This window comes from Xiphophorus hellerii, chromosome 3, assembly GCF_003331165.1.
Source record: "Xiphophorus hellerii strain 12219 chromosome 3, Xiphophorus_hellerii-4.1, whole genome shotgun sequence".
NCBI lineage: Eukaryota > Metazoa > Chordata > Actinopteri > Cyprinodontiformes > Poeciliidae > Xiphophorus > Xiphophorus hellerii.
The window spans coordinates 16,608,062-16,627,183 of record NC_045674.1 but is presented as its reverse complement, the minus strand read 5'-3'; the positions used below and the strand labels follow the sequence as shown (position 1 = coordinate 16,627,183).

The following is a 19,122-nucleotide window of genomic DNA, read 5'->3' as shown; positions in this document are numbered from 1 at the left end:
TGCTGCTACCGCTAGTCTGAAGGAGCAGAGTAGTGAGTGCTCTGTTATGCGCCTCCAGGGGAACTGCAGCTCCATGGAGGAGCTTGTGTGGAAAAGAATCAAAGCAGCACGTCAAGTATGTTTTTGATGAGGGAATAATATTATGACATGATGTAAAGCTAATCAATTCAGTTTTCTGACATTTTGCTACACAAAGCAAATGTTTGTTAATGTATGCGTTTGATCTAGGGGTGGACATTTATCGTATTGTTTATCATTCGTCATGATAAATATCTCGTCACAATAAGAATTATGATAAACAGCTTCTTATTGTCACATTTATTGTCATCACAGTAGTACAACAAAATATACTGATAAAGCTTTAAGTCCACATCGCCTACCAGTAGATTGAACAGTATTAGATTCTTACCTCTTGAGATCAACTTTCTTCTTATGTTTCGGTGTGTCCCGTAAACCATACGGAAAGTTCTTCATGAAGTGTTGCTTAAAGTCTTCCAGATATTCCTTACGAAACCAAGCATCCTGACCAAGAGCAATGGCTTCTGTTATTCTTTTGTGGCATAATAAATTACTTGAACACAAACAAAGACAGAACTGCAAAGTGCATATCTCATCTCACCAGTGCCTCCTTGTTCTCACGGTGGGTGGGCAGTTTCCTCAGCAGCTGGAGAATAGATAAGACCTGGAACATTACGGACGTGGCGTCAGGTGTGAGCAGGTGGGCGCCCTCGGTGCTGTTCCAGGAGCAGTCTCCGGCGCAGGCTTCCACCCAAACCTCCAGCAGCAGAGGCACGAGCGTGCCTGCGAAACTCTGAACGGTCTCGGCCGAGTCCAGACCCTTGCTTCCCACGCCGCCAGGGTCCATCTCAGGTCTAAGCAGTTAGTTTTAGAAGAAAACCAGTCTTAGATTTTACACTCATACATAAAGTGGTGAGATTGTTTTCTTCCTGAATGACATCATACCTGAGTTTAAAAGTGGAGTGGGGAGTTGGGGTGGCACCAGAGTTTTCATACACCTTAACGTCAATCTTTTTGTAAGTTAGCTCCTCCCAGTTCAGATTCAGAGGGGTAAGACGGCTCATCCCACTTGAACCGAACACTCCTTCGGTTCGCATAGACAAGTCGCCCTCCTCCGTTGGTCTTTCCTCAACAATCGCTTGCAGAAAGTTTCCAAGTCTGAAACATGACGAAATTAAACAAACAAGGCTTTTATTCTAAAAAAATCTTTTTACTACTTAAATTTTTTAACCATGTCAGCAGACAGTTACCTAAGAAGAACAGAGAGACGCCACTGCTGGCTGGTCACTCTCCTGTCTGGGTGGACTGAGAGTGTCCAGGTTCGGCCCCTGGCGTCCTGAGTCTTTCTGGCTCCTCCAGAGTTCTGCCTGTGAGAGATCAGCTCCAGGAAGTTGGTGAGGAGCACCACGGGTCGAGAGGCCAGCAGAGAGGGGTAATGCTCCAGGAAGATGTCCAGGACATTCATGGCGTCCTCCTGGATGCCTGGCTCGATATGGGTCATAGCGCAGGTCAGGTGAGCGCTGAGCAGTGGGAAGAACGGAGCCACTTGTTCTGCCGGCACAGACTGTGCAATGAACCTGCAACAAGTTTTAGAGACTGTGTTTTTATTTAAGATCTAAAGACCTGCATCATTTTTGAAAATGGTTTGCTTTTCGGACCTGAGAGCCCGGGTTGCTGCCACGCGAACATTTCCATCCTTGTCGGATAGAACAGCTGCCACTTCGGAGAGCAGGCGTGAAAGATGTTGTTCCAACAGAGAAGGACTCAGAGACAGCAGCTCTTTCAACCCCAACAAGGCACTGTGTTTCACATTGGCATTGTAATGATGCAGCTGAGACAGGAGCTCCTGGATATATAAAAAAAAAAGAATTAAAGCTAAATCCATTAATATGTTGAAAAGTTTATTATAATTTTAAAATCTGATGCTCTAAAGCATTAAATCCCAACACAATTACACTGAGGTTTGTCTGTGCAATGAGAAAACGTGACAGAGTTCAAAAGGTGTGAATACTTTTGAAATCCAATGTAAATATAAGGTTTGTTTTGGAGTTCTGCAGAACTTACATTAATGCCCAACTGTCTGTGAGTTGTGGGGCCGCTTGTGTCTCTCTTTAACTGGTCAGGCAGACAGATTCCTCTTGTACGGAAGTTAGTGTTGGTGGCATTATCAGCCCTGGGCTTCTTCTTTCCCACTTTAAGCTTAACTTTTTGGAAATCGTCCTGCCTCTTCTTCTTTTTGGCCTTCATCTTTGTGGACACTTAGAATTTCTGTAACACAAAGTTACACGGAATTAATATGTGCATTTAGCATGAGATAGAAGACAACCTCATCGCTTGCAGGGATGTAAAAATAGCCCAAATCTGAATGGTAAACACTAACAATGAAAGGTCGGAGCGGCTGCACTGCTATCATGTGGCTAACTTACCTTTCACGTACATCCTACAGGATCAAGCATGGGTGTCACCTGATTTTAACTTACCACAGTAAAAAAAGAAACGCTTGGCTTCAACCGTCAGATCTTCTCACGTCATCAAACATTCAGTTATGCTAAACACATAGCCGCCTTGTTTACGGCTATAATTTTATATAAAAAGACGTACACACGTTCGTCTTGGTTGTTCACTGGGTCCTCCAATTCAAAGCATTCGTGTTTATTAACACTGCCCGTTCGATGTGTTGGACTGAAGGGGAGCGGAGCTAACGGAGCTAAAGCTAAAATAACACCTTGGTAATTCGATAATGTGTGAGATTTTTAATTTGGAAATTATTCAATTAATATACTTTTTAAAAGTTTAAATAAAGATTAAATCAGGGGCGTTGTCAATGCAAATAATGATAAAAGTTCACGTCTGGATTCCAGTACGGTACGCTCCGGTATGAAAAATAAATGCACCATATAGCTGTCCGCACAAGTGCCTCGTAAATAATAACAGTGTTGTATTTATTATTCTACTACAAAAGATTAAAATGTAAACATTAATCATATTCAGCAGATACATATATGTAAGTATTTATTAAAAGTCTATTTATGAAGTCAAAGCAGTTAAACATTTTTTTCTCTTTTTTTTCCTTTTTTACACGGATAAATACTTGTCAGCCTATCTCCTTCTCGGAGTGCCCATTTTATTCCGAAACCAAACAGTCCAGGCGGCCTGCAAGGGTCTTGCAATTAAATCTAAGGTATTAATGTTTGTGTAATATTGTTTGCGTGATGGAAATCTAAGCGAGTTGTAGCTTTTTATCACGATAAGAATTTATTATCAATCATTGCCTTTCTTTAGAAAAACGGACATAAGGAACGGTAAGCTAGGCCTGCTCTCTTGCAAAAATACACTAAAATAAACATGCTTAATATACAATTAAATAAATACAACCATCGTTGACCCGCTTTTTTTCTGATATATATATTTCCAATACTTCTTTACATGGGGAAAGTTATTTGGTTACCTTCGTTGAATCAGTTAGTTTACCAAAACAATACATGCTAGCGGCTCGTGGATAAAGTTCACGTAGTTAATATTTTCAATATTTGCATGTTTTATTTCATTTCTGGAAAACACGTTTCTTTTTTATGTTGCAGTGGTGAAACTATGGAGACTTTTGAGGTGGAGGCTCCGGCTATACCTACAGAAGAACAACCTGCCCCGAATCACGGGCCACCGTATCCAAAGAAAAAGAAAAAGGTGCATGGCAGTAAAGAGATGTAAAATAACTTCCTTTTTAAAAAATTATTATTATTTTTAACTCTAATTTAAAAAACAAACTACACAAGTTTAGAGTTTTGTAAATCATCCCAAGCTTTTCAGTATAATCAAATTGGTTTACTTCTTAACTGGCTAACCTCTTCAACAGTAGATTAAGATTAGAGATCAAGACAATAGAAAAAATATCTAAAGAACAATGAACTCCTTTTTTAAAAAAAAGGACCCATCTCCATATTCAAGGAAATCACCACCTCACCCTGCTTCCTGCTTTACGGTGGGATGGACTCCCACTGAACTTTAAAATAAGAGAGCTTCACTAACCTCATAGGTTTGTTGGCTCAGCCTTCAGTCCTTCCTGGGTGACAGTGGTGAATCTCTGGCACCATACAGGCCAAGGGTGCATGTGCTGCTGCTGTCATGAGCCGCTGCTGCGGCAGCATCATGCAGTGCACACACAGGCGTCGAGCTCTCGATGAATCACTGTGCAGGGACCGGCGCTGGGCTGGCTCTGCTTGGTATCGGGAGCTTTAAAAGTCCAGCTGCTGATCCAGCTGCTCTGCGCTTCGTAGTAAGCGCAGAGCATTACTATGAAGAGATAAACTCTTGTCAGCTGCCCAGTTTGTGTTCAGTCCTACTTTAATTTAGATCATAAGTTGAGTCAGAATGAAATATACAGCTCATGATTTAATGACATGAGTGAGTATTTGCCTGCTTTTTGATATTTTTTTAAAAAATGTTCAACTTTACTTTCTGGCACACTAGAATTTTTATTTTTGGGGTGTATCTTTTCACCCTTTTTTCAACTAAATATTTGTGTAAATAGTGAGACACATTCTACAGAATGTTGATTTTTTTATTTTTTCAGTTATTTTAATTCTAGTGGGCAGTAATAATAATAGTAATTGTGTTACCGTTCATATCAGTTGCTCTATGAGAGGAACTGAGCTTATTTTTGCATTTTTTTTTGTTTCCAAACGTTGATCCACTGTTCATGAATACGTCCGTCTGGTCAGAAGAGCGGGCAGGTCTTCACCTCGGTGCTCTGTTACCTGGCTGCAGCAGACTGTTGCGTATTTTGAACTGTGGTTATCCTTGTGTCCCCTATAAAACCAGTAACTTATTGTTGCTGCTCTCATCTGATGAGTCCTCATCACTCGATGACACTTTTCAGAGCCCAGATAAACTCATTCCCGTGGCTGTCTCTGCGTGACGCGGGGCTCGGGGAGAATGAAGTAAACGAGCGGCTCTGAATGGTGCGGCAGACGTGGACGAGGTGTCCTGTCCTCTGCCAAGTGTCACCCTGTCACTAATTCCTGTGTGTGTCTCTCTCCTCCTTGTGGGTTTATTCCCTCCACGCTGACAGAAAAAGCAGCCTCTGCATTCTGCTGACATAGGTAAGTGTTTTTACACACGGCACCACTTCCTGTGCTGAGAGTTGAAGCTGGAGGTCTTGGGTCGCTGTGGTTCATGTCTTGTTGGTGAGTGACTCGTTCACCAGGCAGTGATCCACCTGCCCCCTCTCAGTGACCAGGGGACTCTCTTGGTGCCCTCACACAGTTTTAGCCCAGTGTTTGGTTTCCTTTCTGTTGCAACGGGTGACCAGTTTAGATTGTAAAAAGGTTCTGAACACTAATAGACATTGCAGCACATTCTCCTGTGATACTGCAGCATCACATTTGTTGGATGTTTAATTTTTAAACATTGCCAAGTACAGTGTTTACACTTTATACTTCACCAGGTGCTTCGTTTCTGTGGCACAGCGGTGAATCTTGTGGTGCTGAGCGCAGCTGCAGGCACTGCAGTCTCCTGCAGACCGGTGGGGAAATACGTGAGGGTTGGCTAAGAGCTTCTCCTATTCCTCCCAGATTTCAATAAGATGCAGGGATGTCTGATGGTGTTCAGTTAATCAGGAAATGAGCTCGCTGGTCATCAGTTGTTGCAATTTCTGCAACAACACAACAGACTCCATCAGTGTAACCGTTGCTGCATTTTTGGCTGCAGTTTTGCATTTGGCAAGAAATCTAAAGTGATTTTGTTCTTCGATTATAGTGAAGTTGTTGTGCTAATCACTGCTGTATTTTCTCCAGTGTTCTCCAAAGGCCATGCTTTCCTTTCTGTCCCCTCTCTGAGCAAAGTGTTGAAGGACATCACAGACAGCATCATCGGTAAGAACATGTTGCAATCATAAGTTATGTCTGTTTTATTAAGATTTTATATATCTGTATAAAAATGCATAATTTTCATGATTAAAAAAATAATCTAATATATTCAGTACATTCATATTCAAGCTCAAAATTCCAAGATAAATGGAATACAGTATCTCAATATTAGCATTGTTCAATATTTACCACAGTAACACCGCCACCAGGTGGCAGCATCATTCAAGAAGTGGTGATATGTTCAGGGTCATGAGCAGATTTACTTTTCTTCCTTATTTAGTCTGAGATTAAATTTTACATAGGGAGAATCTATTAACTAATTCAGTAACATTTAGCATTTGGTAAGGAGTATTGGAGTACGGGGAGGATTCAAATCCATGCCAAACCTTTCAGATTATTTGGAAACACTCTTCTTTTCCCTCCGCTTCACAGTCATGGACTATTTTGTGTAATAATGAAATTCACTGAAGTTATTTGCTTGCAAGTGTGGGAAAAAAAAAATCTTTGGAGGGTGTTGAAACTTTTCCATCTTTATTTTTTATATTTTTCATTTCAAATTACAAATAAGTGAAGCCTCAGTAATGACTTGACGTCTGCAGGTCTTCAGTACGTCTGGGAATACCGCAGCCCCAGTAAATTGGTCCAACCGCATTACCAGTGCAAGCTGTGTTCCCTGTCCCGTGTGCAGCATGACATGGTTGATCATGTCAAAGGCTGGAAACACAGCTTCAGATACATGGTGAGTACGGCTGGTCTCCCATTCAGCCACAGGGCCTTTGTTCAAAATAAACCCTGAAGCAAGTATTTTTGTTCTTTCTTCTTTTTTTGTTTGGCTTGCAACAGAAAAAAACTCACCCTGATAAGGTTATCTGGGAAGAGGAAGATGGCGTCAAGGACCCTACAGTCAGAAAGGCAATTAAAGTTGCTGCTGCAGAGGTGGAAAAAGCGGAGGGGAGGGGGCAAATCAGGGTACGTAATAAACTTATTACAATTACAAGTTCAAAAAGACCCAGTTTTATCTGACTGGTCCAGAATTATTTAATTTTTAACTCAATAATGAGTCATTTTCTGATATTTATGGGAGAGCAATGCATTGTTTAAATTCTGAATAAATAAATGTTGTTTTTTTTTGGAAGTAGCTTAAATTTATTAACATTTTTCTGTTTCTCTTCTGACGTTTAGGTGATTCTGAAGGAGCCCTATCTAGTGCTTGCATTTAAAGGACTCCGTGAGTGATTTTGCTACATACTCACCAATGGGGATTTCAGACCTCAACAGTATTAAAGTTCAGAGTTTGGTAGTTTACGCCTCAGTGGCCAAGAATGAGGCCACTGAGGCTTAAACTACTACCAAAAAACTCAGAATTTTCCTCAATAATGTCACATATTTCCTCTGATATGAAAAAGTTATACATTTAGACAATTACAAAAAAACACTTTTTCCTGTCAAATTTACAACTTTTTTTCAGAGAGCATCAAATGTTTTTCTTGTACATATCTAAGATTAACATAGAATTTTAGCTTTTGGATGCAAATTTACTTCTGTGGCTACAATGTTTTTCTTTCATGGTCCTGATGCTCCATCATAGCATAATAACTGATCTGATTTTATTTCTTTTTTTCCTACCATTTTCCACAGGTTCTGCTGTTCCCAGACCGATTAATCCACGAAATAAAGAAATGAGACCAATGGGTCCTCCATTTGGTGAGCTCTCTTTGCATCTCCTAGAAAATCACATTATTTTATCACACTAATTTAATTTAGTGCAACTCAAATCATTTATACATTGATATAAATTATATTTGTTATTTTGGTGACTATTTTATAGACAATACAATCCACAAAACTCAGCTTAAAAAGATTCACACCAAGTCATTTTTTTTCTTTCAACTTTTATTATAGAGCCACTGGCTTACAGAAAAGTGTCTTCTTTACTACTACTACTACTAATAATAAGCAATTTTATTTATAATACTGAACTGTATTTGCACCCAATACTCCTATTGTACGAATGACAGCATCAGTTCAGCGTGGCATGAGGGCGATGGTTCTTGTGGTTCCTTTCATTTTGGCCTTCAGCTCGTCTCCATTGTTGGCCCTGGTGTCTCTCATCGTCCTCTTGACGGCAACCCACACCTTCCGCTTTTCCGTCCGTTTACTTTGACGACCTTGCTTTTTAGTTTTGACCTTTCTATGCTCACTTCACTTCTGTATTCGGCCAGGAACTCGTTCAGTTCCACCAGCGGCTGCCAGTTCCCTCTCTCTGCCAACACCACTGCTGTGTTTTGCTATTTGTCTTTTTTTCAGCCCTCAGCTAAAATTCTTTTTTTCCCGTTTTTACTGTTTACATTTCAAGTTTATAGTTTGGATTATGTAACTTCTCTTTTTTTCTTTTTTTGGCAAATCACATGTACTGAAGGCGTTGACTACACCTCCCATCACTCTGACTAACCCTTACTTCTGCTTTTGGAAATCCCCGTTTGCTCACTCTGGGCTTCCCCTAACTTTACTTATGGCTCTATTATTCTCCTCTCTGTTGGCTTTTGTATCACTTCTACACATAACTATTCAGAAAACAAAAATTACCTTATTGTCTTAAAATATACTGATTATCACATGATTGGTGACTAAAATGTTTCTTTTTAGATCACCTTTTAAATCATTTTTGATTACATAAACAGAAATCATCATTTAAAACTTATTATAGATTCTAACAAAATTATGAATTCCTACAGAAGATTAAGATTAAGAAATGTAACACTTAAGCATTTTAATAAACCTCTTGATTAGAAGTTCAGTCCCTTCTGTTGATATCCTTTCCACAATTATGCTGAGCTGACGCTCTCACCCTCTTCTGACAGATTATATATTAAAACGCATCACTTATTCAGTTTAATTAATAAAACACTTAATAGAAGATCAAATCAGCCATTTTGATGATTTAACAAACTATTTACATGATGTAGGACATTTACAATATAGATTCATTTTATGGGTAATATTGAAGAAAAACAAACATGTTTGGACTTGCATCTTGATTCTCTCTTCACAGGATCTCAACTTATTTAATGAAACTCTGTGGAGTTTAGGTCAGTCCGGTTTTCTGGCCAGTCGAGCTCAGGTCACCATGGTAACCAAAGCAGATATTAATACAATCAGCATTGTGGGACTGCGCCAAGTCATGATAGAAAATTAACTTGGCATCTCCATAAAGCGTGCCAGCAGGGGCAAGCATTGTAGCTTTGGTTCGATAAATCACATTGGAGCAACGGCAGCGGAGATGGCTTGCTGTCTGCGTTTTACTTCAAACTGAACACCAAGCAACTTGAGATTTTTTTTTAAGGATAGTTTAAAAAAAAAAGAGGATAATTGAGCAACAGCTCAGCTCCTTTTCGCCTTAGCTAGGCGAAAATGCTTTTGATGAGATGTCTGGATCAGAAGTGGCTTAACACAAGGAGTATGACCGTTGCGGTGGTTCTAGAAAAACTGACTCCAGGAAAAGTACTCTCCTAGTTTATCTTCCACAAACGCTGAATTTGGCTTCACGTCACAATCCTCACAAGGCTGAAGTTATCCTGTTGCATGTGCATGTTTTCCTTCCACTGAACTTTCTGTGTATATTCTTAAAGACAGCACTCTGAATACCCAAGTTCTTTAGCATTAATCTTGGATGACGTTCCCTTCCTGTGAAACATTTCATTGACTGCTTAGGAAAAAAAAAAAAAAAAAAACTTGTCAAGTCAGCGGTTCTGTGTAGACCATAACACATTTCTGGATTGAATCTTTGTTGGCAATGCGCAATGAAAATTGACATATTTTTTTAAAAAACACTGAAAATATCACTGTGGGCAAATGATGAATGAGTGAATATGCCTTTCCCTTTGTCTTTTGACTTACTAAAATGTCACTTTTTTGATGATTCTTTAGATGCAACTGTAAGGTCTTCTTTCTTGAAGGATGTTTCAGATTTCCACAAATATGCTTAACTGACACTTTGTGGTCATATTAATGTGTAATTAACATTCATCGTGTAATTAACAGGCCCTAGGTTCCATGACGCGAGGTTTCCAGGAGAGTTTGCCCCTCATGGAGGACCTCACCCTGGTTTTCCATGTGGGGAATACGAGGAACCCTCATATGGAGGCTACATGTCAGGACCAGCTTTCCCTGACAGCAGCATGGCTCCAGCTCCGTACGCAAACAGTATCGGTCCTGGACAAGATGGATATGGAAGAGGTGAACCGATGGTTGAAAGCTCAAACACAGCATATACCAATGAGTACCAGGAAAACTCAGTGGACAGATCGATAAGCAAGCCAGTGGACCGACCCGGATTATTGGGAGCCGCTCCACAGAGTAGCAACATGCCTGCAGTGCTGAAACACTTGGTGAGAATCTTGAATTGTGTTCCTTAAATCAAACTAGACGGACGCGCTTTGTAACTTATTTTTTCTCGTCAGGAATCTTTCCAAATAGAGAATGAGAATGATGCACAGCTTGTTTTGAAAGTGACACAAAGGCTAACAGATGCGCTGATGGAGTACAGGCTGAGGACCATTCCTGCGGTATGCTGACCAATAATCTTATGCTTTGATGAACCTTTAAGATGAATTTTAATTTAGCTACATTCTTTTATTGCTTTTACCTCCACAGGCATCGACTTTTTGCAACCCGTCCTTGAACTTTTCTAACACTCCTCCAAGGTTGCAAAACGACCGATATTCAAGTAATCAGTCTGGTACAGAACAACAGCATTGCTAATCAGACTTGATTATAAACGGAGATTCATAGAACGTCGCAGCTTTAATTTACATTCACCTCAATCTCTGTTTGGATTATATTTTGTAGGTTCATCCAGATATCCTGACCCTCTGCAGAAATACTTCAACTGATTGTCAGAAGATGGCGCTTCACTCCTCTTCTCCGTCTCTCACCGATGCACAAGTCCAGTTTTTCCCTGTGTATATTAATTTTGGGTAGCTTTTTCCCCCTCCGTTTTAATTTTCACTTCCTCAGATCAAGGGAAGTTTTACATAACAGAATGTTTTAGTTGATTTATGTCGCCATTGTCTCTTTTCAGATGTAATAAAGAACTTGATGTAACATCAAATCATTTCACAGGTAGCATTTAATCCCACGCTTTAGCCTCTTATCAAGTGACATTTCCTCTTCAATTACCTGCTCTGTCTGTCAAATGCTTCAGCATTATGTTGTACACAACCCCCATAGCAGTCCATGTTTGTCCACACTGCTGTGGGTTACTTGCTCCTCTTCCTTTTTTCATGTAGCTGTTTTTCACCATTGTTTCTGGCTTATTTAACTCATCTCTGAAGTGGGTCCACATTGTGTTGAAACTTAAGTTATCCAGTCTCTTTAACACTGAAAAAAATTAATCATTGAACCTAAACAAACTGACCTTTCCTCAAAAGCCATATAAAAAAAATTATTCAGCCATGCAGAATGAAGGTAAACAAAGATCTCCAACATGTTTGTACACAAATCCAAAGCATCTTCTTTTCATCGCAGTAGTATCCAACTCTTGGGAACGGTCTTCCATTAATTATTAGAATATTTATTGCAGACTGTGTAGTATAAATGAAGAGAACGATAACATCGGGAAATCTTGAAATAAAAAAAACCTTTAATGCAAACTAGAAACCTCCGCAGTCAAGCGCAGCTGAAATTGATTTTCAGGCAAAACAATCTTCAGGTGTTCACCAAAATGTTCTTCATTTGCTTCTCATTTATGGGGGTGAGAAGCACGTTTGACCCCAGGAACTCTTCGCCGTGCAACCTCTGTGCCTGTGTGACCTGCTGTTCAGATTCAAACTTAACAACAGCCTCACCTGAGCCATAGCCCTCTCTATCATGTAGTAACATTATGTCATCCAAACTCAGACTGAATTTACAGAACAGGGTCCTGATTTGACTTTTCTTGACAGTTGCAGGCATGTTCCTAATAAAAATGTACCGCTGACCCGTCTCATTTAGACTTTCTCTCTGCGGCGCGTCGGTTTGCACTGGCTCTGGCTTCCTGAAGCTGCGTTGTAATCTTGGATCAGTCGGACCAGTCCTTTGGTTTCTGGGGTGGTTTTTGGCTATCATTTTCCACATGAGCTCCTTGGTGATCGATGTAACCTCAATGGCACCAGAGCCACCATGGCAGCCAGAGAGATTAATGGCGTAGTCAAAGTCCTCGGTACTGTTAAAACTCAGAAAAGCTGTGTCAGTGATATTGTTTGTTTCGTCGAGCAGATGAAGCACATTTTTGTGCGGTAGGTTTTGGCATCTGAAAAGCTCTTTTATGTCAGTCTTGGTCATGTTTTTTGGCAGGTTTCTGACCATGACTGTGTACTCCGAGGATCTTGATAATGAAGCATTGGGTTCCGCATCAAGTTTTGGGTGTTTTAATGGTTTAAACGGAACTTGATCAGATGTCCTCTTATGGGAAACAACAGATCTTCTTTCATAGTGTGCCTTTTCCGTTGGAGATCTTTCATGTTTACACTTTGACCTGTCATCAAAAACCTTACTACATTCCTGAAGAGCTCTGACCCACAGTTTTTCTTCTGCTCCACGCACTTCCACAGGAATGGAGCCCAGCATCTGTTGGTTGAAGCCAAGAGCATCAGATGCATCTTGCATATCTGCAAACTTAACAAGGCAGCCACGACTGATTCCCAATTCGATGTCAACTATAACGTCTTCTACACGTAATCCTTTGAAGAACTTGCAGATGTCTTCTTTAGTAATTGAAGCTGGCAGCCCAAATAGCCGAACATAACCTGGCCTCAAGTCCAGTGTATGTTCTGGATTTCTGACCGCTTCAGAAGAAGTTGCGCTGTCAACGTGGGGAAACTCAAATTTTGGCACCGTTTGAGTTGATTGGAGGCTTTGAAGGACACTACAAACTCCAAGAAAAAAAGCATCAGTATCCAATAGTTGTGCATTAGAAGCTGGCAGATCAGCAGGATCAGGATCAACTGGAAATGCAGCTGAAGATGAAACTGAAGTATTATCACCATGCGGCCTGGATTTGGGCGTCACCTTGATCATATTAACATCACGCAGCCTAGATTTGTGCTTCGTCGTCATGTTAACATCATGTGGTCTGGATTTTGGCTTCAATCTAGTCATGTTGTCCTCATGTAATCTGGATTTGGGCCTCAATATATTAATGCCATGAGGTCCGGATTTGGGCTTCACCTTAGTCAGGTAAACATCATGCGAGCTGGATTTGGACTTAACATTGCCATTTTTAGTCTTATGTTGCCTTGACATTTCATTTTCAGCTAAACGTGGATGAGGTTTTCTTACAGTGAGCGAAGTTTTCTTGCTATTTAAGGACTCCTCGAATTTCTGCTCTATCTCTTCCATACTGCTGATGTGCAGGGTCACCATGGAGCCTTTGAGAAAATTCCCACTGCGCAGCAAAGCAGCCTGTGCATCACTTGCAGTGGCAAACGAAATAAAAGCCTCGCCGAGATGTCCTCCCATAATGTAAACCCCTCCATCAGGTATGTGCAGGGACTGAAAGAAGGTCCGTATGTCTTCAGTGCCTGCCTTCACGTCCAGGCCTTCCAGTCTGAGGATCGTGCTCATTCTGTCCTTCCTGCAGGCTGGGTGTTGTCTGTAAATTTAGAAGGCTCTGGTGAAAAAGTTGAGAACACACGTGTTATTTTTGAAGCCTTAACGTGAAGGAAGACGCCACAGGAAACACAAAGAAGTTAAGGGCGGGAATATCTAGGAGAGAGGAAAAAAAATAGTTATGCAACCATGACGTGTCTATTAATACTTACATAGCGTGCCTACGTGTCCTAGGATTTTAAAGGGTTTACAAGATGACATCCAGTTTCAACTTATCCATAACTTTGTGAGCTCTGCCAGCTCTTCCTGCCTCATCTCTCCCTCGGACTGATCGTCAGCCCGCGGGTTTCCTCCCTTTTATTTACTCTGAGGTGCCGTGTAACTCATCGCTGCCTCCCAGCGGATGGAGTGTGAACTACACTACATTCAAATTACAATATCATGAAAAAGTTAAACTAATACGTTATGTAGATTCATCACACACAAAGTGAAATATTTCAAACCCTTGTATCTTGTAAGTTTGATGATTATGGCTTTAAAAGAATCCACAATTTAATGTGTCATAAATAAGAATGCTGCACAAGATCACATTAATAATTTAAACAGAAATGCATGACTACTGAAAAGTATTTAAATTTTCAAGCACAAAGCAGTTGATTAAACCTCCTTTTGCATTAATTATGCATAAATGCACCATATGACAATTTGCAATGGATTTCTTTTAATAGCGTGGAGCTGGAGCCCTGGGTGTTGTTACGCAATAGCCAGCCCCGCCCTAAACCTCACAACCTCCATGGACTGACTACTGACCAGCTCTCTGTCTAACGGGTCCGGAAAATCTCTAAACCTTCGAGTATTACCCTGAAGCAGGTCTGGGAGAGATGATCTGTCTAAGCTGGTGTCGAGGGAGATTCAACTAGCCTTTAACTACCTACAGTCCAAGAGTTATGACCTTTTTCAGTTAAGAAGCAATCAGCTGAGTTGCCCTCACAACCGCATAACTTCAACAACCACTCTTGTTAACGGTAGCGCTCCCTCCATCAACGACCTGCACTTGTTACAGACTAGTTGGTTTTTAGTGGCTCAGCATGAGCCCCAAGGTCATTATTTTATCAACACTAAAGGGATTTCTGAAGCCACCACATTTCTAGAAACATGTTCATGGGTTTTACATTAACTAGAAGAACCATAAAATGACAACTGACTCAATTAATTTCACTGTCCACAATCCTTATTCGAATTTTAATGCATCTTTATCAAGCAAGCGTTTAGCAGGGGTAAATGACAGTTTAATTATCAATGATTACAAAATAAAAGTAAAAATCTATTTGAGTAAAATCACCTTAATAATTTCCTAACTTCTTTCCCTAAACTGTGTCACTAATTTACTAAAAGAGGCTTTGGGAAGCAGTTCAACTCATACCCAGATGGTAAATTATCTCAGCAACGGAAGGTTCCAGTGTCCTTGGTCTGAGGCTTGTCCATGTACAGCAAAATCCCACTTAGATTAGAAGCAAAGCAGAACCGGTTGTTGTCTTCCGAGCACTCAGTTCTTCATCACTACTGTGATCTTCGTCTGATCCCCAAGTCCGTTGCAACAGCCTTGAAATCTTTGGGTTGAGCGCAGAGCAGGAGGTCGAATCAGGAACCTGGGATTGAGGGATGATGGGTCTTGTCTCTGTCTAGCCCTGCAGAGTCGTTACTTCCCCGTGGCTCCAGGGTGCGGTCATCTGCTGATCTTCTCTTTGCATCCTTGTGTTGCCTTGACTTCTGCACCGGAGACGAAGAACTTCTCTTCTTGTTTTCCATGGTCTTATATACTCTTTCAACCCATGACTTTGTATGGGGAGATGGCCTACGTGACTTCTCAAGCATTCAATTACTTCATGGAAAGTCCCAAACATCCCCATACTTGGTCAAAGCCCTGTTCGCTTCCCCTTTTGTTTTTTTGTCTTCTGGCCTTCTGGTTTCTTCTTTTTCCCAGACTTCCTTTTATGGAATCTTCTGTAAGACATGTCCAGGCATGTCTTTTCCCTGCCTCTGTGCCTAACACACTGTTTGATTATTTCAATTACATTCCTATATATGCTGCATGATTATCATAAACATTAAACATCCTTTAATGTACTCTTTCAAACATTACTCCCTTTAATAAACATTTGATTTCAATTCTATTATTAACCTTTAATTCATCATTTTATTCACCATGTATTTCATTACTCGATCAACTAACTTCTTTAATCATCAACGAATCAACATACAAAATTATCAATTCCTCTTTTTGGAATTCCCCTCAGACCATTTATTGACCCTGAATTCTGTTCTAATTATAAGACATTCTGGGAATTACATGTCCTTATGCTCCAAACAATGTATGGCTACTCCAGTTACAATTGTATTTATGCTTTTATTCTATTTATGTTTTATGATCATCATAAAACATTAAACACGATTACCTTCTAATTTGATTCTTCAACATAACCTCTTAAAAATCGTCTGTGTCTAACTTTATTATCAACTTTCAAGTCATCATTTTATTCATCCCTTGATTCACATTTCATTACATCAAACTCTTTGTATAATCATCAATAAATCAAAATACAAGATTACTTATGTCTCCCAGGTTTTTATGATCTGTTTTTTGCGTTAACCTGGAAAGATCTCATCACTTAATGCCAGTTTTCACAACACACACCCCTTCCCTAGGGTGATGTACATTAACATAACACAACCTGTCAAAGCCTCCTAAAGTTTGTTGAACTCAAGCACCCAGATACTTTACTGCTGTTAAGGTCAGCAGGAACAGGACACAACTTAATTCACTTCAGCAGCTGAGAGGAAAGCAGAAAATATATATATATATTTTTTTAAATCATCAAATCAAGTTAAACTATCATCTCCTAAAGCTGATGCTCTGAGAAATTTTGGTGCAATAAACTGGTTGTAAATTACAGTGATCCCTCAACTGGTGCAAAGGACACCCACAATCCATATACCTGGTAAACAAAATTGCTGCGAACATCAATTTTGAGAATAATGTAAATTAATTTGCCTAAACCCTTGTGACCTCAGGTTGACTTCTCTCCCGTCTTGAAGCTGAGCCTCCAACTGTTGCAAAACTCTGGTGTCTTTCACAGACTTTTGTGGGGAAATAGCCTAGTGTATTTCCTCATCTCGTTCCTTGCAGCAGAAGAATGCATAAAGTGCTGTAAGATGTCCTGGTAGATGACTGCGTTAACTCTGGAACAACTTCACTCTAGACTTCAAGTAACATGGATGCTGTGCTTCTGCACTCTTCACCCAGACTCTGGGACCCCGAGGAGGTTCTGCAGTAAAGGTGCCAGAGTGCCAAACAGGCTGAGACCACCCCTGCTTGTAATCCTATATTTGTTGCTGCTGCATGTTTTTCCTACCACATTTCTTCCTTCCATAGAACTTTCTATGTAATAAATTTTCACATTCTAATTTTCTGACACTGAATTTTGTGGTTTTCATTGTCAGTGAGCCATAATCACCAGAATTACAAAAAATAAAGGCTTTAGCTCTGTATCATGAATCTATATGAGTTTCACTATCTGAAATATTGACAAAAATATTTAATTTGAACAATATTCAAATTTTTTAAGTACTTGTATTTTACAACACTAAGCATTACCCTATAACCCGTAAGTATTGTCTCACGTATGAGTTATATACAGTGTTGGATATTGATATACTGCAGATTTTTAAAATGTTCTCCTTATAAAAAAAGAGGTCTGTAATTTTCATTGTAGGTACAACTCAACTATGAGTCAGAATCTTTAAAAAATCACATTGTATGATTTCTAAATAATTCATTTGGTTTTTTTATGAAATAAGTATTTGACACAATAGAAAAATAGAACAATGTTTTGTACAGAAACGTTTTACATTTACAGGATTAACAACCCTGGCTAACTATTTGACCAATAGTTGTTGTCCCTGGTCAACAGCTATTTTCCGTAGTTGTCCGACAACCAGGTGTGACACACTGCAGCAGGGATTTTAGTTCACTTTTAAATCTAAAAAAAAAAATCTCACAATACATGGGCCATCCATCCTCGCCCTGCAATAGTAACCTTTGAGATTGTGGGCCATCTCTCTTCAGGTCACTGATCAGGTCCGCCTGTGTACTTCTGGGTTGATTCCTCACCTTTTTCACAATCCTTGATACTCGCAAGAGGCGAGATCTTGCAACAAGCCTCAGTCCGATGGAGCTTTTCTAATAATTTCCTTTTTACCAAGCTGCTTCCTTTCAGTGTAGCCCACCCCAGTCTTTGACACCAGTTTTGTCCCTGGTGTCAGGGCCGGGTGTCTTTTATACAAGTAAGGAGTTCAAACAGGTGCAATTAATAGAGGTAATGAGTGGAGGACAGCAGGGCAGGTGATCAAATACTGATTTCATGCAATACAATTGAAATTAATTATTTGAAAATTACACAACGTGATTTCTTGGACTTTTCAAATCCTGTCTCTTACAGCTGAGGTGTACTTACCATAATATTTACAAACCTCTTCATTCTTTATAAGTAAATCGGCAAAAATAAATACTTATTTTCCCCGAACTATTCAGAAATCTACTTGGTTGTCTTGATTTTGTAACGTATCAAATTAAGCTTTAAGATTTTTCTTATGAATTGTTTTTATGAATTCTCAAATTCACAATTCTTATTTAAACTTAATAATTCATGTTCTTTTGTCTTTGTGCTCTTGTATTAATCACTCTTTGTAAAAGCAAATTAATGGTGTAAGATAACTGCACAGCTGCACTTCCTGTAGAAAGTCCCTATGACTCATGGCCTATAAAAACACAAAACTTTCCATCAAAATAGTCCTTTTACGTCCTTGTATTTTAGACTTATTTCAGCTGAGTTTGTTTTGATAAGCTCCCAATAAAGAGTTTATTCTAAATGTATTCTTTCACCGTTCACCTGAGAAAAATGACCCCAATTATTGCTTGAGAATGCATGTAATCCTTATAAGCCAAACAAGGCGGGTCTAATCTGAAAGAAGTATTTATTACAAAATTATAAGAAGATTACAACATTATGTTACGTGTTTGCGCTGAGAGCACAACAAGAAGAGAAATACATTGTTCACAACTTCTTTATTTAACCTTAAAACTGAGTAGTCTAAAGCTTTCGCGTCAATGCAAATCTTATAATTATAATCTTACCAAAGGGTTTTTGAAAAACTTTTGGTCTGTCTGTCATTAATTCCGGAATATGCAATAGCAGACATTTTCTTGAATTATCACCAGATTTCTGCTTACCTTATTTCGGAGTGCGAGAGCCCATAAAAAATGACCCCAGATTGCAGCAATTCAACCACTGATCATATGGACGTCGATATGTCGGACTAGAACAAAACTATATAAATCATCTGACATCACGGTTCTCTTCAGATGGACCGTTGAAGAAACGCCTTCCGGTCTTTTTTGTTAGAAGACTTTCTCCTGCAACGCTTCTGTTTTCTCCTCTTAAACAGCAGACACGCCTCAGTATAATTATAAACTCCCGCTGTTTTTTTTTTAAATCACCCTAGCTCATTATTTTAAAAGCTAGAAGTCCGTCGAAGTTGTTGAGGAGACGTTTGGGAACCGACAGAGCGCTCCGAAGCTCCCTGTTCGGTGTGC

At 39.7% G+C, this 19,122-nt stretch overlaps 3 protein-coding genes and 1 long non-coding RNA gene across 7 annotated transcripts in view; 2 read left to right on the top strand and 2 right to left on the bottom strand.

Annotated features, from left to right (window-relative positions):
- Nucleotides 1–4,155, bottom strand: part of tex10 (testis expressed 10) — a 13,035-nt gene extending 8,880 nt beyond the window's left edge. The window contains exons 1-7 of one of the 2 annotated variants that reach the window (XM_032559198.1): nucleotides 4,045–4,155; nucleotides 2,083–2,286; nucleotides 1,677–1,864; nucleotides 1,269–1,595; nucleotides 964–1,176; nucleotides 620–872; nucleotides 410–522 (exon numbers count right to left, since the gene is read on the bottom strand). In XM_032559198.1, coding sequence (XP_032415089.1) covers nucleotides 410–522; nucleotides 620–872; nucleotides 964–1,176; nucleotides 1,269–1,595; nucleotides 1,677–1,864; nucleotides 2,083–2,265 — 1,277 coding nt within the window. In that variant the 5' untranslated portion in view covers nucleotides 2,266–2,286; nucleotides 4,045–4,155. Of the gene's footprint in view, nucleotides 1–409; nucleotides 523–619; nucleotides 873–963; nucleotides 1,177–1,268; nucleotides 1,596–1,676; nucleotides 1,865–2,082; nucleotides 2,287–2,498; nucleotides 2,688–4,044 lie in introns of those variants that run through there. The other variant, XM_032559197.1, reaches the window with a different exon arrangement.
- LOC116717679 (uncharacterized) lies at nucleotides 3,150–10,995 on the top strand. Its single transcript, XM_032559223.1, has 13 exons — nucleotides 3,150–3,199; nucleotides 3,301–3,320; nucleotides 3,600–3,702; nucleotides 5,087–5,117; nucleotides 5,811–5,888; nucleotides 6,482–6,621; nucleotides 6,726–6,851; nucleotides 7,065–7,110; nucleotides 7,521–7,586; nucleotides 9,924–10,270; nucleotides 10,343–10,447; nucleotides 10,536–10,620; nucleotides 10,731–10,995. Exons 3-13 carry the CDS (start codon nucleotides 3,610–3,612, stop codon nucleotides 10,772–10,774), a joined length of 1,161 nt encoding a protein of 386 aa, XP_032415114.1. The 5' UTR covers nucleotides 3,150–3,199; nucleotides 3,301–3,320; nucleotides 3,600–3,609; the 3' UTR covers nucleotides 10,775–10,995.
- On the bottom strand, nucleotides 10,993–19,104 carry rbm12ba (RNA binding motif protein 12Ba). 3 transcript variants are annotated; one of them, XM_032559215.1, is made up of 2 exons: nucleotides 18,760–19,104; nucleotides 10,993–13,625 (listed from the first exon to the last, which is right to left on the bottom strand). In XM_032559215.1, the coding sequence occupies exon 2, from the start codon at nucleotides 13,482–13,484 to the stop codon at nucleotides 11,589–11,591; it is 1,896 nt and encodes a 631-aa protein (XP_032415106.1). In that variant the 5' UTR covers nucleotides 13,485–13,625; nucleotides 18,760–19,104; the 3' UTR covers nucleotides 10,993–11,588. The 3 variants fall into 3 exon arrangements, with proteins under 3 accessions (XP_032415106.1, XP_032415108.1, XP_032415107.1); XM_032559217.1 differs by having other exon boundaries at nucleotides 10,993–13,530; XM_032559216.1 differs by lacking the exon at nucleotides 18,760–19,104 and adding an exon at nucleotides 13,682–14,444 and having other exon boundaries at nucleotides 10,993–13,530.
- LOC116717689 (uncharacterized) lies at nucleotides 14,906–17,025 on the top strand. The gene is made up of 2 exons (XR_004338786.1): nucleotides 14,906–15,963; nucleotides 16,276–17,025. It is a non-coding gene; the product is annotated as an uncharacterized LOC116717689 (long non-coding RNA).
- Nucleotides 19,105–19,122: the final 18 nt, after the last annotated feature.